This window comes from Sceloporus occidentalis, unplaced genomic scaffold (assembly GCF_023333645.1).
Source record: "Sceloporus occidentalis isolate IW3139 unplaced genomic scaffold, rSceOcc1.0.p SCAF_7, whole genome shotgun sequence".
Lineage (NCBI taxonomy): Eukaryota > Metazoa > Chordata > Lepidosauria > Squamata > Phrynosomatidae > Sceloporus > Sceloporus occidentalis.
This window is the reverse complement of record NW_028316987.1, coordinates 80402662-80430426: the sequence shown is the minus strand read 5'-3', so window position 1 is coordinate 80430426 and position 27765 is coordinate 80402662. Positions and strand designations below refer to the sequence as shown.

Sequence of the window (27765 nt, the reverse complement as noted above, 5' to 3'; positions counted from 1 at the left end):
ATCTAAAACTCAGAATTGTGATGAATAGTGGGAGAAGTATATTCTGTTTGTTGAGAAGATGGGAAATCTTCAGTTTGTTAACTGCTTTTCTCAGCACTGTTATCCCACAGCTACTTGAGACTTTTTGGGCTTGTAGTTTTTCAGGATTAAGCCAGAGGCATTTGGATTCCATTTACCACTATGATCTGTTGTCAAATGAAGTGCTGCAGGTGTCTCAAAAAGAGAATAAACAGGAGGAAGCAGGGAGAGGCAAAAATGAGGCAGCACATTTAAGACTAACTGGTTTTTGGTCAGGGAATCTGACTTTTGGCAAGCACATTTATTGCTTTCACACAATAACACTAACTGACCACCATAAAGATCTGAAAGACTTGTATCACCTCACCCATCCCTTTGAAAATTTAGGACAAAGGACATGATTTGCATCTTTCTGGATTCTGTTACATTTTATTCCATTCCTACAACTGTATAAATATGCTTTATATCTGAGACCTTAATAGGTTTATATTCATGAAAATTCATGCTAGAATAAAAAGCATTTAACCTTACAGGTACTGACACATTTCTTTTCTTCTCCTCTTCCCTTTCTCATTTTATGCTGCAAGAGACTAACATGACCACTTCTGTATTTCCAGAATGTATTTCTGGTAGGCACACCACATAACATCTAACAATGCTGCTGGGGTTAATAGAAAATTATGGACCCCCATCTGTAGAAATGCAAAACTGGTTGCTGCTAAGATATCTACCACTTGCTTTGAACAAAATACAAGGCTATGAGGGCATTATAAAACAGAAGTCCAAAAGAAACAATCTAGTCCATAATCCAGTTTTCTCTCTAAGCAAACTTGGAGATTTTAGGTGGTGTATTTCATTTTAAAAATCAGTTGAGAAACAGGTGAGAATAGTAATTATGCAGTGATATATAGTGGCTGTGTGACGGATTGAAAAATTGTTTTACCTGTTCATTGTGCCATAGAAACTACTATTGAGAATACTGTTGATGTAAACAGTATGTGGTACACAACACAACTACTATAATAGATGTTCCTCAAATGGACAGATTTATCCTGCAGCCCCAGCAAGTTCTTGATAGTTCCAGAATACGTTGCTGTGTATTTTCAGAAGTCAGGGAACATATATAATGGAAAGAATTAATGTCTTATTGAATGGACCAGGCCTTTGATATCCAGCCTACTTGTATTATTATTCTTAGCCAAAAAAGCTCTTATTCAAATTTATGTTAGGTATTTGGCTGTAATTTTTATGGTATTCTGCATAGAACTAAACATTTACTAACTAATTTTTAATGATTATTTTATCCATAAAAGCTAGTTAATTAACCTGGATGATAACCTCTCCTGAGTAGGTCTTAACTTCCCAGTTTTATCACTGATAAAACTTTATCTGTAATGACAGAGGATCTTTGTATTAAACATTAACAACATCCACATTTAATGTAGATAGGTACAATGAATTAGGGATAAAAGAGTGAAGTGTTTGTTTTCATGGCTTAGGATTTTAATTATCATCTACAAGCAGCTCTATCTCTCTTTTTTCTGCTAGTATAGAGAAACCAATAAAATAAGAATTCTTTCTCTTACCTAAATGATCTGATCAGTCATTCATAGAACAAATTATCTTGGAGTATTTCCTCATTAAAACCTGTGTTCAGCTTAAGGATTGGACTCTGAATATAAAGGATCATTTCTTCCAGTCCCTCCCTTTCTCTCTTTGCATGTGATGTTTTCCACATCTAGCCAGGAAAGTTATGCATTTTGGAAGCTGAAGTTGTAGACAACAGTGGTATCAACATGCCAGTTAATTTCATTATAATTTGTTTGGAACCACGGTTTCATGTCTTTCAGGCAAACACTTTAAGTACATCACACTCTAAAACAATATAACATTTTTTTTAAAAAACCATGCGATTGTAACAGTTATTAATTACAGTTGTTAGCAAATAACAGCCATTGTAAAATAACCATTGCACAGGTGCAAAAGCAAATAATGGCCATTTTCTTAAAACATGCAGAAATGGTTTTAAGCACTTGATTTTAGGCAAGGCCATCCTGTAGTATGGGACAATACTACGTCATTTTTTTCTCCAAATTCTCTACTTGTCTGTCCTTTTAAGGCAGGGAGACACAGACCATGGTTTGATCCAAGCCTAGTCCAAGAATTTGTTCTATTTAATGTGAAGAAGAAAAAGGCATCCCCCTCCGTTCATGTATGGTCTCATAGCTGAATCTTACCTCAATACCTGCCAATAGGGTAGTGACCTCTGCCACTCCTAGGGAGTACTCAGGTCACATTGAGTACTGAAAGTCCGTAGGACTCAGGAGAAATAGGAAGAGGGCTTCCAGTTCTGCATTCCAGCTTCTGTTGCCCAAATTGTTGCATTGCTGTTCCTAATAGCAGAATCAGTCCTAATACCATCCAATAGGAAGACTCATATATGTTGTGTGACATGGTGTGAAGTTCTGTGTCAAGCAGAGCTTTACTGCATATAGTCAAAGTCTTTAGTGTTCTATTCAGTAATAGTTGGAAGATGCAATGCACACTTAAACTCCATTCTCTTCAGAAACACTTGACCCAAATTGTGTGACTGAAACAAAAATGATTCCAGTGTGGCGTTAGTTAATAAACTCAGGCATATTTCCAGGACCAATTCTTCCTTTTCTCCCTAAACATTTTGCCAACCTACAGCTGTATTCATTTCAGCCCAAGTGGCCAATATTTTAGAAGAGGTCATGAGAAAGCTGCACAATTTTGCGTAAGACTGAGGATTAGGAAATGATTGGCATTGTATATGTTTTATTGTGCCAAAAATGAAATCTCTTTCCCCTTTTTATTTAAGGAATAAAGATTTCTTCGCTCTGTTTTCTATCTTTGTCAACTGCAGTGGTTCTAGCAAGTTATTCCCCCTTGACAAGTGTTAGTTGCCTTTGTCTACATGCAGGAGATTAATTAAAACTGCCCGTCTCATAGGAGAGCTGTTGTGTTTGGTCTGAAGAATGCTAACATCTCTTGGTTGGCAAGAAATATAAAAATGTATAATGTGGTGAGTGTGATAGAAAGGGATCTTGTTTGCTGTAATATTTGCTCAGTTTTCATCAAACACATATACGCAAGTGCATATGCATGTGCATGCACACACACACACACACGTGCACGCGCATGCACACACACACACACATACACAAATAAATTGCCCCTTACCTAAGAAAAAGACTTGACACAACAGTAAGGAGGGAGATCAAGCCACATCTTTATTGAGCTAGTGAATATTGCCGCAAGCACAGAAAATGTAATCCCAAATTTAATATCACAGTGATCTCCAAAGCAAAAGGGGTGACACAATACCTTATAAAGGAATTCATCCTCTCCATCATCCCAAAATGATCACCGCTAAAGAAATGCCTAAGATATCCATTGAAAGGTGTTTGAGGGTTAACCAAGTCATCCTGTCTTGCCCACACTTCTGTGACAAGAGGTGAATAAATGCCAATTGAAGAAAATTTGAAATCCCTTCACCTCTTGAGCAGAGAGAGAGAATTGAAAGGCCAATTCTAGTATCCTCCCAAATGTTCTTACTTTACTTCAGTGGGTGACTGGATAATCCCACACTATTTTTGGGAAAGGTGAGTGAATGCTGAGAAGCCCAGAAGGCAACATGCTTAATGTATGGATGTCTTATATAAACCTTTTCTCAGGCACATGAGAGCTGAACCATCATTAAAGCAAACCCACTTGACAATCTTCACTCCTCTTAAATTGGAGTCATTTTGTGTTGGGACAGCAGTACCACAGTGTCTGAGATGGAAGGCTAATAACTATTGCTGGGGGGGGGGAGGGGCTGGATGGGAAAATTGAAATGAAAAGAGCTGAGTTGGAAAGCAGAGAAACTAGCAAATCAGTATGCAGGTCAGTAGGAAAGCCTATGTGGATGCAGCCTGAGACAGCCACTTGGTCAATATAGGAGTGCCTGCAGTCCCAGTTTCAATTTGGATCAGCAGTTACATGTGGCATTGGGAACCCTTAGAGAAAATCATCAGTTAAATCATCATTGCTAGATATGGTCCCCAAACATTCCAGTTTTCTCTGCCATGAACAACATCTGATGGAGGAACTTCTCCATTACAGTGCTCTCTGGGGCAAATAATACCACTACCACCACCCACGACACTGCCCTCCAGGCTCTTCATGCATTCCCTTCCCTCATTTAAAAGGAAACTGTTTTCCCAGAGCCTAGTAATCAGGGATTGAAAGCAATCATGGGTCCCTTTTTCATGCTATTTTCAAATCTTTTTATTGATTGTGTGTTTGCTGATTCTAGGCCCTGAGAGATGAAAGTGGTAACTTTCAGGAGCTCCCTCCCTCCCTGTGTGTGTGTGTGTGTGTGTGTGTGTGAGAGAGAGAGAGAGAGAGAGAGCAGTTGCAATGATTCACTACAAACTGAGTGCAGCTGGAGTTTTCCCTGGACCCCTACCATGCAGTGACTTGCCTTGCCACCTTGCTGGTTACTTGGTGTTTTAACTGTCTGCAATCTTCTCAGCAGCATTCTTATCAACAGACTCTGTCTCCTCTTTTTCTATATTGGCTGGATCATCATTAGACTGGTAGCTCTCCTAATCATTCTTCCTCATTCAGCAGCAAATAAAGTGAAAGTTCCCTCTTTTCTTCTTCTACTGCCTCCTCTCTAGTGCTTCAGGCACTGGTGGTGATAGTCAAAGGTGGGGAAGTCAGACCTCCCTCCATTTCTTCTAAAGCTGTGTCTGTTGTTGTAGCCATATGTATGGAAACTAGGTGGGGTTCTTTGTCAGTTTGTATTAAAGGTCCAAGCCAGAGAAGGCTCTCCTGTAGGTGTTGGAACTTTTCATTATGGTTTTTGTGTATATATAACTATATGACTGACATTGCTAGCAGAAGATTTCTCTTTAGGAGAACCACATATTCTGACATTCTTGATCCTATACACCATTTGAGTATCAAATCACTTGTCTTACTCTTTCTAAAATAGATATAGAAATGTCTTTTTTAGCCTTGTTCTTATTTTATTTTCCCCCCACTTCTTTTAGAATGCTGAACAAAGCCAGTCACAAATTCCAAAGGAAACGGTAAGAGTTTTGTCATTGACATATCATGCAGAGTGGTGGTGATTTTTGAATGTTGCACTGCTCCATCAAATGAAGTTTTTAGGTATATACTTCCATTCATGATAGATGCTGTAGGGGGCTCTCTCCAGCCTTAAATTGCATCTTAAATTATTCCTTCACTTATTTCACATTTGCATGTATGTATGTGCCTTCAAGTTGCCTGGTGTACTTTACCATATATGAGGAGTGATAAATTTGTGCCTCTAACTGGAGCATACATGCACATTGATGAAGACACTCACAAATTGGGTTTAAGAAAAATAAAGATATTTAGTTCCCAGAATTCAGCTAGTTTATGACAGTGCTCTCAGACAACAGCAAAATAATCTGACATTGCCACTCTCAAAGCTGTTAACTTTTTTCTTACTATAACCTGTTTTAAAAACAGCTCTAGTGTAGCTTAAGAAGAAATACATGAAGTAAATACTCTTAATTTACTTCAGAATAGCAGGTTCTACATTCAAATACATTGACGAGCTCTTCAGAACATATTTCTGATTAAAGAACATTATAAATTGTTTATTATACGAGTAACTTAAAGCATGAAGGCTTTTTGTTTGTTTATTTGGTGTTTGTCTTACAGTCCTCCAAATGTTCTCTTGACTTTGCATGCAATGTTCCATCATGTTTCATCTCGTATAAAATCATGCCCAACAGTATTTTAACTGTTTTAAGCAGTATTCCAAAGCGTCTTCTTATAGAGATATCTTTTCTACAATGGCACCCTTTCTAGGGATTTTTAAACCTGTCTGACCAGGCTCCTTTGCAAGGCTTTTTCAAGGAAGGCTAAAGGATGAGGTAGTGGTGCTCATTTAGAAAGGTGCAAGATTTTGAGCAAAACATTTTCCTGAACGATGTACAGTCAGTATCAACACACACACACCTGGTTACAGTATGTATGGTACTCAAGAGCAACCAAGTTATTTTGATCCCTGAGTTAGAAAATACACCTCTTTCTTCTCCTTGTCAGCAAAGTTATAACAATAATGGATTAAATATCTAATAATTTGATGCCCTTTTATGACAATCCAAATCAGTTGCCTGAGGTAGCTCTTTCACTGTACCTAATGGTACGGCGAAATGTGCCACCCATTCTGATTTTTTCCTTATTTCTTGTATCTTGTATCTAAGTTCTTGTATCTTGCTCTACTCCATAATTGGAATGCTGGCAGGATAAAATGAGAGGGTCTATTTTGTGTGGCAAGGGGGAATTAATAGTAATAAGTATGCTCAAGAGAGTTAGGCCAAGTCAGACTAAAACCCATGTGAAATGGATTTTCTCTGTGATAAATTTGATTGTTTTGCACTTATGAGCCAAGCTTCTCTGACATTATTGAGGAATCTAGGTGTTGTGCTTGTACTCTTATCATGAAATAGTGGATATTTTCTCTGCTTTGCAGATGTGTCAAGTACTAGCAAGCTGCCCAACAATATAAATAAAATAAGATATACAAATATATTATCATAAACAGGATCACATATTCTTCAGTGTAGTGCAAAAATTGCAAATATTTTCTCTGAAGGTGTGCATGATGCCTTTTGTATGACATGAATATGGTGACAGAGATGATTGGGTATATTTCTTTTATTTTTTGTTTCTGTCTCTCTCCTTAATATCTTTTGTATATCAATTTTTTTCAGCAGAAAAGCATAGCATGGACTTGAGTGTTTCACAGGTTGACTTGGCTGCCTTTCTCCACTCTGCTTGGTTCTGCATCATTCCCCTTCTAGCTTTCCTGTCTCTTGTTGTCAGTTCCTTCAGTTTCTTACTCTTCCTGCTTCTGCATTTTATTTGTTTTGTTTTGTTTTTCTTCTTTGGCAGCAGCCTTTCTGGTCTCTCTTGTGCTGTTAGTGGTGAATTCGGTGAGTGTTGCTGTCATGGGTTTGACAGCAGAAGAAAACTAAGCAAAGACAGTAGCAATAAGGATGCTGGGAGAATTGCAGGAGATTGGCGAATCACTAAAACAAAATTAGGTTCTTCCAATTTTGAAGCACAGGCTATCACAAATATTTGCAGTACAGGATAAAAGTGCCTGTTGTTGGGAACTCCAAATAGCTAGCTAGTAGAACAAAGCATTCCCCTTGCAATTTTACTCTGAACTTTTTTTTCAAGCAGTCATTCTTCCACCATTTAATAATTACAGAATGGTTACTTGTTGTATTGTCTTCAGAAGCATTTTTCTCAATGAAGAGTCTGCATTGCAAGAACATATGATTTTTCTAGGGCTTCACTAGCATTTCATTGATGTTATTGAGGCTCTGTGGAACATTGGTAGCATGGCTATCCATGGTGAATATCAGTCAGTACCACTGACATCTGTTAGTAATGCCAAGCATCTCTCCCTCTCTCTTGTATGCTTCATCTACCAACTTCATAGACAGTGATGCTGTTCTGTTTGATGGGGTTTTGAAATAAATCAATACTGAATGGTTTTATCTTCTGCAGCATGTTTGCAGCCATTCTGCTGCAGGATAGAAGTACCAAGAGACCTCATTTCTTACACTGGAATGTGCGTACATTGTTTGAGGGGAAATTTTTGTAGAAACAAAGCAGAGTGTTTCTGATCTTGAGATTCAGGTGATCACAGAGTGCTAGTCATGTACTGTCTGAAGAACTCCATACTGGAAACATCCACTGTCATCTGGTGGCTTCAATATCAGAGGGGCAATGAGTCTGTTCTGCATTTGGGTCAGAATGCTGAAGGAGCTATTGAAAATACTGACAATGTGCAGTAGATTCATCCCTGAATAGAAGCTGCTAGTCAGCACAGGAAAAGCCACTACTCCACCATTCTCTATTTTGGCTATTCACTTGCTTGTCTTTTTGCCTACAGTCAACATTACATTTCTCTCTTCCTGTACACAACTAGTAAACAACACAGCTAGTGTTCTAGTTCTTGTTTGCTCCCAAACTATGAAAAAATGTGAACCAGTCTGCCTAATACTTGTCATTACAGAATTAGAAGACTGGACCAGAATCAGAAGGTAGGGAGCCCTGGATTCGTATCCTGCACTAAAGCCATGTGTCAGTATGCTGCTAGTGACCTGATTCATGGAAATACTTAATATTTCTATACCAAAACTATACCAGCATATAAAATAAGTTATTCTCTTGATAGAATACTGCCTCAGCTAGGATTCAGTTGGCTACTGAATCATTCTAGATAAGTGCAGAAACCTCCTTCTATCCTTTCAAAACTTGTCTTCATGGACTATCCATGTGGCAAAGTTCATAGATATAGCCATGTTAGTCTGTAGATCCGTATGTAGAGAGATCTTGTAGCACCTTTGAAATTAACTAAAGAAAGAAGTTAGCAGCATGAATTTTTGAAGTCTTAAGTAATGCATCTGAGGAAGTAGACTTAAGTCTATGAAAGCTCATGCTGCCAGCTTTTTTTAATATAATTAGTCTAAAAGGGGCTACAAGATCTCTCTACATACCCATGTAGCAGTTCAGAATCTCTCTTTTATACTCTCTTATCCAAAATGAAACAGTTGCACCTTCTGATAAACTGTGGTGATTATTTTGATATGAAGGGGAGACACCGCAGTATGAGGACTGGTAATTTGTCATTACATTTCTGTTTCTGAGGGTAATTATCTTAATCTTGTTACATTGCATAGAAATAAATTGTTAATTATGAAACGAGGAACATCTGCCAATTAACCTTTGTCCTTCTTCTGAAAAGTCAATAGAGCTGAGCTGATACTACTGTGCATTTTGAGTTTTTCCCTTTCTCTCTGTGTTTTCTTTCTCCCCAAACTGTTTCTGACCTGTCTCTCAGCTTCACCTGTGGGGGCTTGGATTTTTTTTCCTCAGCATACTTAGTGTTTTTGAGTGTGCACCTTTGGGGATATGCAATAGTGGAAGAGAAAAAGGCACAATTTTGGCTTCTTGCATTGAGGTCCATTGTTCTTAAAGGATGTGCATGTGTTTGTATGGCTCTGTGTGAGGGGGGAAGAAAAGCGAGAGAGAGAAAGAGAGATTCACTTACCGCAAATGACACATGGCAATCTCCCCATGGCTGTGTTTTAGCTCTCCCCACAGATCTCACCTTGCACATAGTGTAGATCTTTCTTTTCTTTTGCTCAGTGACAGATTGTTAATTCCCCATGGCATCCTGATGCTGTTTAAGGCCCATGGAGGGATAATATATATAGGCCATATTGTGACTGGGGGCCCTTTCCAAGTAAATAGTTAAAGTGCTGGGATTCTACTTTAATTGTCATGGGTCCATCCTGTGGAAGCCTGGGGTTTCTAGTTTGGTGAAGCAGTAGAAATCTCTGGCTGAGAAGTCTAAATTCCCTTCCCAAAACTGCAATTCCAAGGTTGGGCAGTTAAAGTGGAATCATAGTGCTGTAATTACATAGCATGAAAGAATCCTATGAAGACTTTTTATTATTTGGTTGTTGCCAAAGCTTTGGACTTGCTCTCTCTCTTATACTGTGGGCCAGTCAAACAGGAGTTGTGACAAAACCTCATATGGGTCCTTGCTTCTGCTTGTCACAGCACAACTCACTGGGAGGAGAGGACTTGGACAGATCATCCTTCAGCGTCTCACTTGTTAGCACTGCATAATTCTGTCCTTTGTTATGACTGCTCCCAAGGTGGCATTTAGGATCAGTTGATGGAGCATAGTCGTGACATTGTAGCTACATGGCTGATTCAGGATCTTTTTCATAGGGTTGTCATTTTTTTTGGATCCATTGAGGTATATAATTGATAGGAATCCTGCCTGATCATATCTAGGCTTCATCCCATCCAGTGTCCTAAGAGCATAAAAAGAATGTGCTGGCTCTGGGATAGTGAACCTACAATTTTGCTAGAAATGGCTGTGCATTAGCTCCTAACTTCTGAAGGCCCACAGGTTTACTACTACTGGCTGTCCATTTGCCTATTCTATTTTCATAGTGGCAAATGTGGTTTGCTTATGGGAAACTCACAGTGTGCCCCTGTGATTAGCTTGCTATTTCCAGGAAAGCCACAGAAGGATGTGAAGGTGAAAGATTTGCTGTCGTGTGTAGTCTTTTCTCTACCACAGTATGGGCATATAGAGAAATTCTACCTCTGAACCTATAATTCCCATTAAGCAATCAGTAACGACACCCACTATTAATTATGTCCTCTTTGAATCACATTTTAAAACCCTAAGCCTGTAGATATTGCTACATTAATAGTGCAGAGCAGCCCTTTAGTGCTGGGCATAATGAAGCTTAAACAAGCTGCTTTAAAATGGTGTCCTGTGGAAACTGGACATTACTAGGAAGCTTGTTAGGAGTTCTTCAATAGTAAAATCAGCAGTGGATGAAAAGATTGTCTTAATAACAACTTACTCATCAGTACTAATCTTCTCTACAGCTAGAGAAGACATTTGGAGATGTACAGATGTGCTACCATGGCCAATAAGGAGATCCCCAAGTTCTGGCCAATATGCTGTGTGAATTAAGCATGACCCTATATACTTTGCAGTCTTGTGGCAGCTAAGCAGAAGATCATCATCTGGGAAGTTAAAGCTAGAATATTTCTAATAACAGAAACATTAGAATTCTAGACTGGATATGCAGATATTAGCCTAAATGATTTTACTTTAAAATAGTGCTTGACTAATCCATGGTTTCCTGAAAGGCTTGCTAAAGAGTTTGGTAACCTCCTTGAATGAGTACTTGCAAGTACTGTGTGTGCGATTTTTCGGACTTTGAAAAATGCTCCTCCTAATATATCATGCTATTTAGAGTTGAATTGTTATCGCCAGATGGGGAGAGTTTCGTTTTTGATGAGGTTGGCAGTATTATTCTTTGTGTTGATTGGGTTATTGTGCATCTTGCTTATTATTTCTTATGACTTTTAGTGAGATAAAGCAAAATGCAGCTTTTTTGTTTTTCAGTTATGTGAGATTGGTCACGTAAAACAGAAGGACGATTGCCTTTGGTTTCCTATCCATTTGGGGGCAACTGAAAGATTTCAGATTACATTTTTAATAAAGATGCAGTCTAAAAAAACTGGTAGTTTTAAAAAATAAGTGAATAAAAAGAAATTGCAGTTTTACCTAAGGAATCTGCTGTGATTCATTTCTTTTACCAAGTGGAGGTAGCAATTTTTGAATACCTGATTGGGAATGAAAATGCCTGGAACTAAAGCAGCAATCCCCTGTGAATCATTTTATCTAACCCACATAATCTCTTTCTCTGCCTAATTTGAATCTTTTTGGATGTTCAAAATTAATCAGTTGAGTGTTGGTGAACAATCTTATACTTGTGGCTAATTCAGAAGCAGCTTATTGAATACTTAGTGTATCATAATATGTAAAGTCAAGCTCTTTCAGATATTTAATCATATATGTCTGTAGTTAATCCCTTGTGGTTTAGTTTATATTCTAGCATTAAAAAATAAGGTTTAATAGTTAGGAATGTGACAGCTCAGCTCTTGAGATGCAGGTGATGTTTGTTTAAAATCTGCTATGTTGTGCAGACAAATTTATTTCTGAATTTAATCTTTACTGCATGAAGAATTACTTTAGAGCACAATCCTTTCCATGCCAAGTTAGAGCTAAATCTTTTTGTGATTCTTACTCTCAGGTAAGTAGAAATATTGAAATCTCATCAGGTCCTTTGTTTATAAATGGGCAGGCCTTTGCAAAATCATTTTACAAATGATTACCTATAATCATTTTATAAAAAAAAGAAATATCAGCAGGCACAATTTTATCACCCTTGAATTATTAGAACTTGGAAAAGTTACTTTTTAAGACTTCAGTTCCCCTTTTCTCCTGACCAACATGGTTACTGCTAAGCTTTGTTCTTCACTTTTGTTAGGATTATAGGAACTTTATCCAATGTTGTATTTGATAACAGGTTCCAATAAACCCTAGTTATAATATTGTCATACCATAACATTAGTCCACAAATGTTGTTCACTAGATTTTATAGTTCTCAAAGGTGATATAGATAAGACAGGTTATGGGGGACCCAAATATTCATTCATATATTCATTCAGTGTATTTATTTCATGTATGTCCTGCCTTTCCTCTGTCATTAGATCCAAGGAAACACAGAGTTAAATAAAGCAGTCACCTCAAGAAGATCATTTGGGGTATCATAAAAAAGTATTCTAATAACTGTGGCTGGAATCCTGTTGGGGACTTACATCTTTGTAAGCCAACTTACATCTATGGGGATTAGAATTGGATAGTTCTGACTCCTATAAAGGGCTGCTATATCATTATTATTTTTGCCAAGTAGCAAACTGACAGATGCATGTTGAGATCAGTGTGCATTGGGATACTGCTTAGGAAGTGCCAATACATATCTTGTTGATGTCCCATTACACATCTTTGCAATTTACTAACGGGTTTCTTAGCACCTTTGCTATGTAGCTATACGTTAAGTTACGTAACATACACCATGATATAAGATTGCTGCCATTCATAATTATTTAAGTTATTAAGATTTATTTATTTATTTATTTAGCATATTTATATCCCACTCCCCAGCCACAACCGGTCTCAGAGCATTTTACAGATTACTAATTCAACAGTTCCTCGCTCTCAGGTTTATAATCTAACAAGCCATGACACAAAAGGAAAAGGGAATGGCTGTGGGGAAGGGGATCACATCCAGCAAATGCTTCTGGTACTTTTCTCCCGCTAAGGCCAAGGAAGTGGCCGTTAAAATGGAAGGAGGGCCTTTCATCTGCTTCTGCCTCCTCTTCTCCCTCCAAGGCCAGGGTGGCATGATTGTATTTTTACTGCCAGTAGGGTAGATTTTCTGCCACAAGTGCTCAAATGACTTGACTAGCTTAGGAGATTGTGGGGTGAAATAGACGGTCAAAAAGAGCTGGCTTCCTGGTGGATTGGGGGTGTGGCGTTCATACAGCAGCATGCCCCTAGTCTTTTGGGAAGCTGCATAGCTGACCGCACATGTGGTGGATCCATAGCGTTTGGGTGGCGCTGAGGAAACATTGAAAAATGCCACGACAGTGGCAAAGGTGCCCTTTCTGGCGCTCCTTTTTGCACTGAGAAAAGGCTGGGTTGGGGGCGTGGCATGCAGTTGTGTTTTGCCTCTGTGTCCTTTGACTTTGTAAATGGAGGCATCTTACTCAGACAGAAAACTGTTCCACCAGGTCCAGTTATCTGGCTTCCAGTAGTGAGCAGCCATATGCAGAACTTGGAAATCATTCATTACTAAATCAGTTGATTACACCAATTCAGTAAAATTTTCAACAACAAAAATGTTTGTAATCATTTAATGCTGGCAGTTTTACTATAATGATGAATCTTCCTTGTTGCCTTAATTTGTTACTAGATATTTTTAGCAATTTTCAGTGATATTTTGAAGATAACAGCTTATCAACTAATTGATTTCTTAACATTCCCTCAATGGTTTATTGACAAGATATTTTTTCTTTAATGATTTAACATTAATATGTTAGTGCTGATGTCAAGGTTTCAAAACATTATCCATCCATTTCTAGAAAGGACATAAGAAAGGAACAAAAGCAACAGTATCTACCTGTTATTTGGCATCAGCACATAGCGTAGAAAAGTGGGGGGGGGGGGGTTGGAGTTACAAGTGTACTTCTAGTCTGTAAACCACTCTGTGCTTCAAAGTTTTGACTTGGATTTATACCTCCAACTTAGGGTCCTCAGAAGTAGTGTCATGGCAGTGTCATGCCTGATCAGTACCCATTTTCAGTTTATTTGTCTAACTGGTTAATAACATCAATTAGAAGTCAAAACTACAGTTTATTCATAATTACAAGGACTGACAGCCCATCCACACTACACCACTATAGTGCTATATTCTAGTTTCTGCCATGGCAAGATCCTATGGAATCCAGGGATTTGTTGTTTGATGAGGCAGTAAAACTCTCTGGATAAAAATTGTAAATAACTCTCAGGAACCTGCATGGATTCCATGGAATGCTGCCATTCCCATTAAAGTGGAATGTTGCACTATAATTGTGTGATACAGATATCTCTAAGACTAGCTGCTGGTGGTAAAATCTGTTCCTTCCTGCCAAATCTGCCCCACCCATTATTTCAGAAGAAGCATGAACAGTCCAAGACTGTTTTCTGCCAGACGAATAGCCCAGAATGTTACCCCTACCTATATGTATGGGAACCAACTAGATTGACAGTATAATCTCAGTTTAGTACTGGCAACAGAACAGTACCTTCCACAGCATCCAAAGAAAGTTAGGCAGTCATGGAGGTATAGGATGGGCTGTCCTCTAAGAAAGAGGATTGAAAAGAAGGAATGAAAAAATATTTAAACATTCAGGGTAGGTGGGGGACCAAGAAAAGGGCTTCTCAATATCAGGTAACCCTGACAAGGAGTCCTCATGTCCTTTTCACATTTTCCCCTCAAGTCCTTGAATAGATTTGAGAACTGCTCCTTTCCCCTTTCAAGCTCAGACTTACATTTTTTCTTCCCCCTCCAACATGGCTATGAAGTGGCTGATGGGAAATTAGGGGGCAGATGAGCAAAGAATATCATTGCAGACTGTTGCATGAGCCAGTCATAACCTCTGGAAGACGTCTGGGAAGCTGCAGAAGATGCCTATCAAAATCAGCAGTGGTCCTTTTTGTTCAGCAGGTCCCACCCTCACCCTCCCACTAGCCATTACAATAACCATGCCAGGTGAGCAATTGGGTGGCAACTATGAAAGGAAGATGACTGCTGTAGCCTTTAAAAAGGACAGAGGCAGGAGTGGTGGCAATGCTCCACATTAGCAGTGGCAGTATTCTAGGGCGGCTATTTCAAACCTATTCCTCATGTTCTAGGTTGAAATTGGTTGTCTTCTGTTTTGTTTAAATATTCATCTAGGAAATGGGGAGATGAGTGCTTCCTATTTCTGATCTGTTCCTGCTTCACTCCCTAACACCTTTCTGATGCTTCCATTTCTTTTCCTTTGAGGTCAGTAATGGAAGTTTAAGAAAGTCAAGTCCCTTGGCTGTCACCCTTAGAGATGTGCCTCCAGTAGGGAGAAAATTAAATTTATTTGTTCTCCCCTACAAAAATGATTAATGAAAAGAAGCATATCTCTGCTTAGAAATAATGGCTTCTTATCCCTGAGGCTGTGGCTCACTTTGCCTAAAATAGGCGTGGGCTTACCCTTGGAGGCCACTCTGGCACATTGCTGGCAAAGAGCATGTGCTGCTTTGTCACTTCCAGTTCCTTTTCAGACTAGTTTTCAGCAGTTTTGTGTTGGGTTTTTCAGAAGTGTAATGGACTACTATTTTTTTCAGTGTCTGGGGGCTGTTTCGGGTTATTTTTGGGGCAAATCACTCAAAATCAACAATTGGAAAATGTAAATAGGGGGTTATTCTTGGAACTTTGGTGGTTTTAAAAATAGGATGGGAGCAGGCTCTGTATGCAGCCTTTGAGCTACAGTTTATCTACCTCAGGCCCAATGACTGGGTTGGCCCTGTGACTGGAGCTGTAAAGAAAGGCTTCAAATTTGAATGTTGCATTAGTGTATAAATCATCTCTCAATGATAAGATTAAAACTAGCGTCCTGTCTACCATGGCATATCAAACAAAGCTCTGTATAGAGCCACTGATATTTAGCAGCTACTGTTAGATTTGTGCTAAAGTGCAATCTTTGCCAGATGTGACATATTAACTTAGCTAATAAGAATAATGAGCCTCAGTATAGATGTGCAAATAAGATTAATTAATGTTTACCCTAACATGTGGCAGAAATTAAAATATTTAGCTTGAGAGGAGCTGAAGAGAGAAGAATTAGATTTTTGTGTGTGTCTATGGGATCAGTTCCACAGGATTTTATTGTTAGGTGTGGGGCACTTTTAACATCACCCAGAAAATCAAAACTATGATCACATTTTGCCTTTGAGTCTCTTTAGGTAGGCTGTTTTGATCAAATAAAGCAGATGTAGAATCAGTGGGGAAGCTACATCACATTAGGGCCTGGTGCCCAAGTTTGAATTAATATTTTTTCTTAATATGTATTCATTTGTAACGGAGATCTACCAGTGGAACTCAGCAGCTTTCAATTGTTCTTCCCAGAAAGATGCTAAACATGAAATCTCAGTGGAATGTATTTGATTGTCTAAGTGCTTTTGTTCCTTGTTCATGAAACAACCATATATCTATGACACTTGAATTCATGTATTGTACAATAAATATATGGCTGTCAGCCATATTCAAGACTATCTAGTAATAAAAATTGGTAAGAAAATCATTTTTGTTTTCAAATGATCCTTGTACATTGTGGAAGGCATTTTTTCTGAGAAAAGACATATCCCCCCCTCAAGTGAAGAAAGAAGGAATGCTTTTTAAAAGATACCTCTTTTAAGATGGTTTTTATCTGCATTTTTCAATGTATGCTAAGAAAGTAGTCAGTTAAAAAGCAATATGATGTTTCATTGGTATATAGTTTATTCTGGTGGACCCTTGGTACCCACTATGGGTTGGTTCCACCATGGGTGCTCAAATTCCGTTATACACAATGGCATAATAGAATGGTGTCCCTTATATAAAATGACAAAATAAAGGTGTACTTTTTGGAATGAATTCCTTTTGGAATATTTTCAAGTCATGGATGTTGGAATCAATGGATGCATAATCTGTAGATAGGGAAGGCCAACTCTACTTACATTAGTAAAATGGTAGAAATCAGGATAAAACAGTTCTTGCTTTGAACAAGTTCATTTGTATAATGATGTCCATAATCACAAACCATGACTTAATGTTACAAAGGTGACCCACAGCAAACCTTATCTGAGATAGTGAGGGTGAAATCATTAACCACAAACAAACTTTGGTTAATCTTAATGATGGTTTGTTGAAACAACAGAACATCAAACAAAAATTAAGGCTAACTATATTTCAGGATTCAAACATATTGCTACTTTGTGAAAAATATGGAATGGAAGCAAAAACTGTTCTTACTGCTGCTCCAGAGAAGAGGAGAGAGAACATATGTACCTTAGAAACTCAGTAAGATTCATCCTTGTAACACTTAAGTGGAGGCAGTGTATTCATGCAAGTATATATACATGCATATAGTGTGGTTGAATCAACAAAGAGAAATTGCTTATTAATAATTAAGTTATATATTGCTGTAGCTTCATGATATACACCCTTCCCAAATACAGGACTATAATTAACATTGGTGAATTAGGATATCAATACTGCTGCTGCTCCCCCTATATTACATCCAGTTTATCCCATATCACAAAAACTCCAGCCTTGTATCTTCAAACATGTTATGACAGAAAAACACATGTGTATGGATCTATAAACCACATCACAACTTACAATCAATTTGTAGGTAACTGAGGTACAAAGACTGACATGTACTAAATAGGATGCCACAGGATTATGTTTTTGTTATTTTTTTCTTGAAACAGACTAGCTTGGAGGCCACTTTGGTAACTGTTGTACAAGCTGTTATGCTTCAGTAACTGTTCTACAACCTGTAGAATTTTAGGAACAAAAGATAAAAATATTGAAAGCTAAGGTCAATTTTAACACATCCTGATAAAAGCACATTTGGATGACAATTACTTCAGCATGCAGCTGTTATGGTGGAGAAAACTTTATTTACCTAGAAAATAATGTGAATGTTATACTATTGTAATGCTGCTTTAGCTTTGAGCAAACCCTGAAAGGAACAAGATAAAAGAGAAGGATAAAATAGAAATTATGTGTACAGTCACACAAGTCCAGTTAGAAAAGAGGCAAAGTAAAAATGATAAACTAATCATTCTCATTGCCTATCAGACACTGAGTCTTGAGTGTAGATTGCATGGGAGAATTTCCTAATATGAATATCTCCAGATGATGCCCTAAACATCTAGTTATTCACCACATTTGTATCCATATCTTCCCAAGACAGGTAAACATGAGGCTGACATTTCATCTTCTCAACACATTGGTTAAATCAGGCTTAGTTGTTAGTGAGGAATGTTATGCTGAGGGAAGAGTTCTGCCTGGGAAGGCAGACTGCAAGCTTATAATAAATAAAATATAGATTGAGTTCCACATGACTCCTAAGCAGAATTGTGGAAGAAGAAACGATGTGACTGTCATGTTGATAATCTTTCAGGTGTTTCTAGATCTCTTTGAAGAATCAGCCATCCTCCCACACAAGAGAGGTCAATTGAGATTTGTACTGATTTAAGGCAGCACTCAATTATTGAACGTTAGTCTAGAAGCATCTGATGCTTAGTGATCAACAGATCAGCACCACCAGAATTATGCTGCAGGAAAAAAATGGATTTGTACATTAGGACTATGCATTTGTACCTTAGAAATATAATGTACATAAAATTTAAATTACCCATTGTAACCCATCATTTTTTAAAGATTGTGCATTATGTTTGCATGTGTTGTGACATCTATCTCATTTCTTTAACCAGAAATTCAGCAGAAAATATTTTTAATTTAAAGAGCATATCACCCTTTGATATTGTGGCCAGAATGGAACAGTAGCCGGTGGCGCTTTTGCAAGAGCCAGGACCTCAAAGAGGGGGTTACCCTATTGAGTGAATGTTGTCCTGCTTGACAGAAAAGGGGGGTGCATTCTGTTAATTTGCACTTTAGCATTGCATAATTATCATCTGTAAGTGTACAGAGAGTCTATGATAGGAAAGATGTGTTTTGAAAAGAGAATAGGAGATACCAGACCTGAGGGGGCAGCCATTATGGTTGTACAGGGCAAAGGGACATATGGAAAGAGGAGACAGTTACACTTTAATTGATGGGACAGGAACAGAGTACCAGTTGTTCCTATAATGCCCCCCAGTTCAAACAACCTGGATGGTCTTGGCAACAATCCCTGCCTGGGTTGAAAATCCTACTGGTGAATGGGTAAATGGGAAGACTGTTGCCATTCAGAATTTGATCCAAGATGAGAATAGTGATCTGACATGTATCACAGAAACCTGGTTGGAGGAGGCTTGGGGGAGGGGAAGGTTAATATTTGAAAGGATGTCACATTGAAAGAACAGCCTTGTTTTCTGCTGCTGGAAAGACTGGGACACAGAACAATGGATTCAAACTACAGGAAAAGAGATTCCACCTAAACATTAGGAAGGAGACCATTGGATATAACCCATTTTTTTTGAGCTATTACATTTTCTTAAGTTACTTAAAAAAAAACAACTTACTACCAATATTGTTCCTGCTTTATTTCATTTCTACTACTAGTGCCTGCTTTTCTATTGTTTCTCCCCTCAGCTTTCTATTCTTTTCATATAATTCTTACTTTCTTTTACTTAATTCTATAGATGCCCTTTAGTAAAACATAGACGGTGTAGTCAGAATTATTTCCTGACTTGTGTGTGGTGATGGGAATCACATTCTTGTCTTTCATTTCTCCTTAATGCAAGTTCCTTCAATTTATTTTCTGATTATTATTAATTGCTGCTGTCCAAACTTGAACAGCTTATCTGTGGTTTTCTAAGTGCCACTGCATTTTTCCATCGTTTCCCCTTTCTTAGTTTCTTATATAATTTTGTTCTCTCTTATTCTGCATGTTTTTCATAAATTCCTATGGCTTGTTCCCTGTTTTAGTTGTTGTTGTTGTGTGCCTTCAAGTTGTTTCCAGTTTTTGGTGACATTAAGGTGAACCTATCATGGGATTTTCTTGACAAGATTTGTTGAGAAGAGGGTTTGCTTTCCCTGACTTACTTAAAGTAACCCAGTGGGTTTCCTTAGTCAAGCTGTCATTTGGAGGGACAGGTCTGCCCCAAGACTTTTTGCTGCCTAAGCATAAAGATCTATAATATCCAAGGCTGGGCAGGTTATTTGAACATCTACAGCAGAAAATAAATGCATTTCCCTTTCCTTGGGAGTAGAAATCCAATAACCATAAATTAAATAACACATAATTTACTGACTTTTCATGACCATCCCACCTGAGTTGTCTCCCTCACTCTGCCAAGTGAGAGGACTGGCCTAGAGTGCATGAAAGAAGTGGAGGAAGGAGGGTTTTAGCTTTCTCCCATTCAACTGTTTTCCACTTACCAAATGTGTGAGAGGATAGATCCCATTAGCATTCCTGTGCAAGTTTAGGTTTTCCTTGGTCTTTATTGTCTATTTTTGTTACTACATAACTAAACTATGCATGCATTGTGCAAGCACAGATATATGTTTCTGGTTGCTACTTGTTCAGTGCTTGAATTATATCTAGGACTCCTTACATTTTCAGTGGCTCCTCCTCTGTCATCTTCTGGGTGATACCAAGGTCATGAGTGGGCTGAAAATGGTGGGAATTTTAGGCTAGGGTTTATGGAATTCATTGAGGAATCCTATACTATTCTGCCCCTTATTTGTTTCTGTTTCAAATAGACATATCTTATTATTAATTGGGAGGAAATTAACATTGAGCCAAATGTGTAAAATGCTGAGGGGGGCCCCTCCTTAAATAAAGGACTGTGTCTTTCCTTATGCATATGTCTTAAATGTAAGCTTTCAGGTACTGGAAAATAGAGAGCAAGCATAGCATAGTGGTTTGAGTGTTGGACTATGAGTCTGGAGACCAGGGTTTAATTTGTCACTTGGCCATGAAACCCACTGAGTGATTTTGGACATGTCACATGCTCTCACCCTTAGGAGAAAGCAATGGCAAACCTATTCTGAACAAATCTTACCAAGCAACCCCTATGATAGCTTTTGCCTTAGAGTTGCTGTAAGTCAGAAATGACCTAAAGACATTCAACAACAACAAAGAGGAAGTATTGTAAACTTTTTCTATATATATGGAGAGAGAATCAGTAAGAAGTGGATCCCTAGCAGACATCTAGTAACTAGTGTTTTGGTGGCTTCATGTTTGTCAAATTTCAGCTCTCATGCACAAGTAGGAAATGCCATAAACCATATGGTACATGGTGCATTCTCCATTTAGTGAGAGTGCTGACAACTGTCATCTTAGTAATCAATGTACATTGGCCCACATGAATATCTAATTTTGGGAAGAATGTGAGTCATTTAATTGTGGAGTTCATATAATTTGGGAGCAAGATATGTAACTACTGCCTAGCTCTTTGGCTTTTCTGGTAATCAGTGACTTTTAGACTACACATTTATCAAATTTTAGGTCTCCGGCTCAGTGCATCCCTAAATCTCCAAGGGCCAAGCATCTTTATTGACGTAACATTTAGTTTATTAACAAACAAAACAAAACAAAACCAATATTTCATTACTATTGCTCTTTAGACAACCTCATGATGACAAATTAAATCTCTGCCACAAGGAATTTACAATTACTATTTCAATAATTGGGAAGACTACAGAGGGGAAGAGAGAATGGAGAAAGGAGAACAATAAAAAGGAGAGGTCAGCATATATCTTAATAAGGGAAGTGGGTAAAAATATACTTGGGGTTCATGTCAAGTGAACTGGTGTAGGCAGTAGTCATAAGAGTATCTCCATCCTCTCATGATTTCATGTAACTTCTACCACTCTGATTCTAGGTTTGAATTTGAGGGAAACAAGTCACCTACACAGTTTATCACCCATCGAATTTGTATTGCAAATTACATACTTGAGCAGCTTCATTCATTCAGTTGAAGTCATTTCAGGTGACCTTTTCTTCTGAGCAGCAGCTCTGAATAGGGCATTGTGAAGTTGCTAATTGTTTTGGACATGGTATGCAAGAACTCTTGAGGGAGTTGAGTCTTGTTGTTCAGCCATCACAGAACATAAATTGACTTGGTTGTTTTTATTTCTGGTGGTGCCAGAGTATATGAAGCAATAAATTTCTTCTGCAGGATCATCTAATCATGAAAATAATGTTGAGGTATTTTGATTGACACGACGAAGTTGTTAATTTGGATCATATCAAGATCAAATGGAAGTTATTGCAATTAGTCAGTGATTGTGTTATCCTTTTCATTTTGTTTTTAAATGCCACATTTTACATATCCTCCCTTGTGTCTTAAAGCTATGATTCATTATGATCTTGGGACCCTGGTGGTACTTAATTGATGTTTTTAATGTTAAACTTGTAGGAACAGTGCTTTACCTATCTTTTGAAAATAAAAAAGTTTGATCCATATTTCTGTACAATTCATTCCCAGTTATTTATACTGCCAGCAAGAAAGTGCTGGCCAGAGGATAGTAAAGTTACTTTTTCAGACTATAACTCCCAGAATCCCCTAGTATTCTAGAAAGGATTTTAGGAGTTGATCTTAAAATTAACATTTCCACACTGTGATACTGATGGCAATATTTACCTGTTGTGTATATATTCTGTAATTTGTTAAGGAATTTCCTTGTAGTGCCATGGAACTTTATATGACTTCAGGCATTTGTTATAAGCCAGAGTGGCAGTCCTCCAGATGAAGTTGGGCACTATTGTTCTTGGGATTCCTCACCATTGGCTATGCTGACTGGGGCTACTAGGTTGTCATGGCCAGCCAAGATCAGCTCTCAGAGGATGAAGAGGAGGAGGATGAGTCTCCGCCAGAGCAAGGGCTGATTGAGGCAACGCCAGGTGCTGTTCCTACCCTGCCAGGTCCCAGCTGTGATCCTCCAGCCCCAGAGGAGGAGGTCCAACCAGGTCCTAGTGCTGAAGAGAGGCCTTCTTTGGTACCTCAGCCTAGTGTTGATTCTGGAGACGAAGCTTGCCTGCAGGTGCCAGCATTAGTCTCTCTCCCACTTAAGTAAGGGAAACTCTCCCTCGTGCCACCTGAGGCTGGTTGGCTAATTGCCTCTCGGCAATCCTCTGTGATCTGCGCCTGCAAGCACTCTCAGCCCTTCTCTCTTTGTAGGAAGGCACCTGCAGGCAAGCTTAGTCTCCAGAATCACCACTAGGCTGTGGTACCAAAGAAGGCCTCTCTTCAGCACTAGGACCTGGTTCGACCTCCTCCTCTGGGGCTGGAGGATCACAGCTGGGACCTGGCAGGGTAGGAACAGCACCTGGCGTTGCCTCAATCAGCCCTTGCTCTGGCGGAGACTCATCCTCCTCCTCTTCATCCTCTGAGAGCTGATCTTGGCTGGCCATGACATAGGTCCAAAAACATCTAAAGAACTCTACCTTGTTCAGAGCCATCACACAGGTAGACTGAAAAGAGGGCATACTGAAAACCATGCTGAGCAATTTAAATCTTTTTGAAGAAGTGCTGTTTTATGTAGTCTCAATACGTCAGCTTTTCAGATCAAGGTTGAAGATATTGTGTCGTGTTCCATCCTCTCTCTGGAGAAGAGACAGAGTGGGTGAGGAGGATACAGCTTTATGTTCTACATATGATGGTGTAGCTTTTTGAGTGTGTTGAAGCGAGGCAGAAACAAAAGTGTAGAATCCATTGGTCTCAGTTGGCTGAGATAGTTCCTACTGTGGCTTAGACAGCTATTTTTATGAATCACAGAGTAAAGAAAAGCACTTATCTTTCCAAGATTTCATGCCACATGCTAACTGATTAAATTGTTGTTTTCTCATGAACCCATCCCTTAACATACATCAACAACATGCTAGGACCCAGAGAGAAGCTGCTTTACGATGCTTAAAAAATGCCTATGAAGTGAGTGTTGTGAGGGGAAAAATATTTTTGATGAGATGATAGATAAATGCTTTACTTTCACCATGTGTCATGCATAAATCGGAACTGAGTGTGTGGTCCCTAGCCTTCTCTGATACTGAGCTTTTCTTAGATGGACGGTGATTATTGCTGATCTCCCTATGGGGAGCATTCCCCTTATTGGAAGATCAGCATGAATACTGCTAGTTTAAGATTCTATTTTTTAACTAAGGAAGTACAGTGAGGTTACAGGTAAACAATCTCAGGTTTTTTTTAAATGATTCAGTGCCCAACATAAGACATAACTGCCAGGCAGGTAACAAATTTGTCTCATGTCAACATGCACCATTTTGAATGGCCATTTTCATTTCCTTCCTTCCTCTTCCGCCTCCTCCTTCAAATTGGTTGCCATTAAATAACAAAATCAGGCTATTATCCTCTACAGTGGTACCTCGGGATACGAATTACCCAGGTTACGAAATTTTCAGGATACGAAAAAAATTAATTTAAAAAAACTGTTTCGGGTTAAGAAAGTTTTTTCGGGATACGAAAAAACTTTTGGTGCTTTTCGGCGCGATTTCGCACCAAAAAGCGGCTTTTCCCCATTAGCGCCTATGGGGATTCGGCTTGCGAAAGCCTTTCGGGTTACGAAATTGACAGCGGAACGAATCAATTTCGTAACCCGAGGCACCACTGTATATTCCTCATCAGCAAGAGTTTTCACTCTTCATTACATGAGAACTATATCTTGCTTTCCGTTGCTTGAAAAATTGTAGCTTGAAAGCCCTTTTCTTTCCACTTCCTTCTGGTGATATTGCTGAATTTCTTAGTTTGGAAGAGGAATTTGCCAAACCCAGAATAAACACATGGATTTTGAATCAAACATATTTTCCTTGAGAAACAGATGCAATCAAATGCAACCAACATTACAAGTCAGTTGAATACTCTGGGGAAAATTGAATATTTTTAAATGAGTTCTCTAATTGTATTCTTTAATGTTGATCCAATTCTGGATTGAGATGAAGGGAATTTGCCAGTCAAAACTGTGTTCTGAAGGTATTTGCTGCCATTGAAAAGTACACCAAAACCACATTGGGTTGTCCAGTGGATCTCAGCAAGTTCCATTAATCACAGATCAATCAAACTGGACATTCACATTCTGCCTCTTTCTTCAGTCAGGGGAGATAACTTTCATTAGTATGATATGTCGAAAGGAAATTGTAACTTAAGGTGATCCCCACCTCACTCCTACTCCTAAAATAATAACATGCTGATATTAATGTTAAATGTAAAGGTAGTTTCTTGACATGAATGTCTAGTCATAACCAACTGTAGGGGGTGGTGTTCATCTCCGTTTCTAAGCCGAAGAGCTAGCATGACTGCACCAAACGCTGTTACCTTCCCACTTAAGTGGGAATCTATCTACATGCATTTTCATGCTTTTGAACTGCTAGGTTGGCAGAAGCTGGGACTAGTGACAGGAGCTCACCCCATCATGCAGCACTTGGGCCTTGAACTGCCAACCTTCTGATCTTCCGATCATCAGAGTATGTGTCTTAACCACTAAGCCAACGCATGGTATTAATGTTACCAAGCAGGGAAAAAAAATTATCTCTCTTTCTGGTTTCTAACCTGCTCCCACAGTTCTTATTGCTAAAGTTGGGGGGGGGTTGATGGATTAGTCTTGCACATTTTGATTTTCTTTGTTTCTTTCTGCTCTGTATAAACCTTGGGAGTTCATTTTCCATGCCCCTTACCCTACTGTGTGTGTGTTGGGGTTGCACCCCAGTCCAAGGACCCCATTTAGCCAGTGATGGGAAATTGGGTCACCAGTCTGGGAGGAATTAGTATGAGGCCCTAGTTCTGCCATCTGCTGTGAAGGAATGCTGGACCCCATCAGCAAAAGGGCTGGAATGGTTATCTGCTGCATCATTTACCATCTATAAAACTTATGCTATAACGGTAATGTGTATCATTGTTTGACAATCAAAGAATTCTTGGGGATTCCTGGAACCCCAGTTCCATCATGAAAGATACCATAATTCCCAACCTTGAATTTCCAGTAGGGACCCAGTAAGAATATTCAGAATTTAATGCATTCTCAGTGAGCTAGGATGTCTTGATACATCAACAATAGCAATAGCAAATACATTTCTAGCACTCCCTAAGTGGTTTACTATTTATTGATACATTGAGACACTGCATTAAACAAGTGGTCAGCTGCTGTGATTTTTTTCACATTTGAGACACTTTTTAAACAATAAAAATAAAAATGAATTGGTTTGTACGCAAAAGCAAATATTTTTATTTGCACAAAAACAGGACTTTCCAGAAAATACACTGTTTCTGAACAAAAATATTTTCTTAGGACAAAAGTCCTATATTTGTGGGAGGGGGGAGAAAAGCATGCCCCCCCCCCCCAAAAGCAACCCCTGTGTAATCTGTCAGTGAGATTACACTGGGAGAAAAATGTTCTTGCATACAAGAATCAAATCAGCAAAGATGGACTCCCTCCTACCCAGAGTTCTGTTTGGGACCTAATTGATTTCACCCTTTCCCCAAAATATACTTATATGTTTCAAAGTGTTTTTAAAAATGTTTTAACATGTTAACTTGCTTAAAATGCTTTCAGTTTCCTTAAATTATTTTGATTGTTTTGCATTTTAAACTGTTTAATTAAACAGTTCTTTTTACACCCTTTTGATCCCGTAATACACTATGGGGATGTAAATATTTTAATAATAATAGAGATGATACTGGACTACAATTCCCACAATGCCTGACCACTGGACATGCTTCCTGGAGCTTCTGAGAGCTGATGCTCAGCAACATGAGGGCATTCAAGTTTTGGAACTGTTGTAGTGTCACCAAGTGATTTGCAGAAAATTTGTGAGGGCTTCTTCTTTTGAGTTTTCCTGTAACATTAGACTGATGTTTATCACACTATGCTCTTAAAGAGGTACTATTCCAGTGTGACTCCTCTAGCTGCCTCCTGTTGCATGCTGGGATTGGCAGTTTTAAGGAGGGGTATTTAGAATTCTCAGGCAGAGAAGTTCAGCTCCTTAAAACTGCCAATCCCAGCATGCAACAGGAGGCTGCTAGAGGAGTCACACTGGAATAGTACCTCTTTAAGAGCATAGTGTGATAAACATCACTGTTACAGTCCCCAGCCTGTACCAAATTAAATATAAATTCATAACATTGTACAGAAATTCTCTCATTATTGGTCTCATGGGGTACAGAAGGTCAACAGTCCCCTTTGAGCCACTCTTTTCCATTTGGGTTCATCCCAGCCACTGTTTTGCTTGTGGCTCTGGTTAATGGGGCTCAGTAAAACAAACTCCAAAAAAAGAGCACAAAGCTCAGTGGTAGCTGATGACTCTAGTGTTGCGGTGGTGTATCAGGGTCTTAATCCAAACTTTAAAAGGACAATACAAGATGCTGAACCAATTTTGAGGATAGATTTTTGGCACTTTGAATGGCTTCTTTGCAGTTTTGACTAACAATAGAGGGTGCATTCATTGCCTTACTGACATTGGGGCCATCAGCTGCTCCTGACCTATCTCAAAGTGTGAGAGTCTGTGCTTTGCAATACATGTGTGTATGTTCCTTCAAGTCACCAGGCAACCCTATGAAGAAAACTAGGGTTTTCTTAGACAAGGAATAGTGAGGTGATTTGTCGTTCCTCTTAAATATAGCCTACAGCAACTGAGTTCCATGTTGGTGTGTTTCCCCATCCAAATGCTAACCAGGCCTGACCCTGCTTAGCATCCATGATCAGACAGGAGCTGTGAAATAAAAGTGGAAATGGTGAAAGGAGTGAGGAGATTCTCCCCACCCTCCAAAAAAGTGAAAAGAAAGAAGGTACTCACAGCTGCGTCCCATATGATTTTTCTGGCACCCAAGAGCAAAGGGGTTTCCTATTACCTGATCTCATCTGAATTGTTTTACGTGTCATTTCTTTGAACTTTACTAATACTCTCAAATGTAAAAGAAAAACAGGGGGGAAATGACTAATGGGTATTTATCCATTTTCCTGCTGTTTATATCCTTCTTGCTGCTCAGAATACATAAATATTCAAATGCCATTATTTGAAAAGGGCAAATGAACTTGCTAG

General features: G+C 38.8%; 1 protein-coding gene across 2 annotated transcripts in view; it reads left to right on the top strand.

Annotated features, from left to right (window-relative positions):
* LOC149310016 (partitioning defective 3 homolog) overlaps window positions 1-27765 on the top strand; it is a 654223-nt gene that overhangs the window by 385703 nt on the left and 240755 nt on the right. For both annotated transcript variants that reach the window (XM_089533491.1, XM_089533492.1), the window contains exon 12: window positions 5082-5120. In XM_089533491.1, the coding sequence (XP_089389617.1) occupies window positions 5082-5120 (39 nt within the window). The remainder of the gene's footprint in view (window positions 1-5081; window positions 5121-27765) is intronic.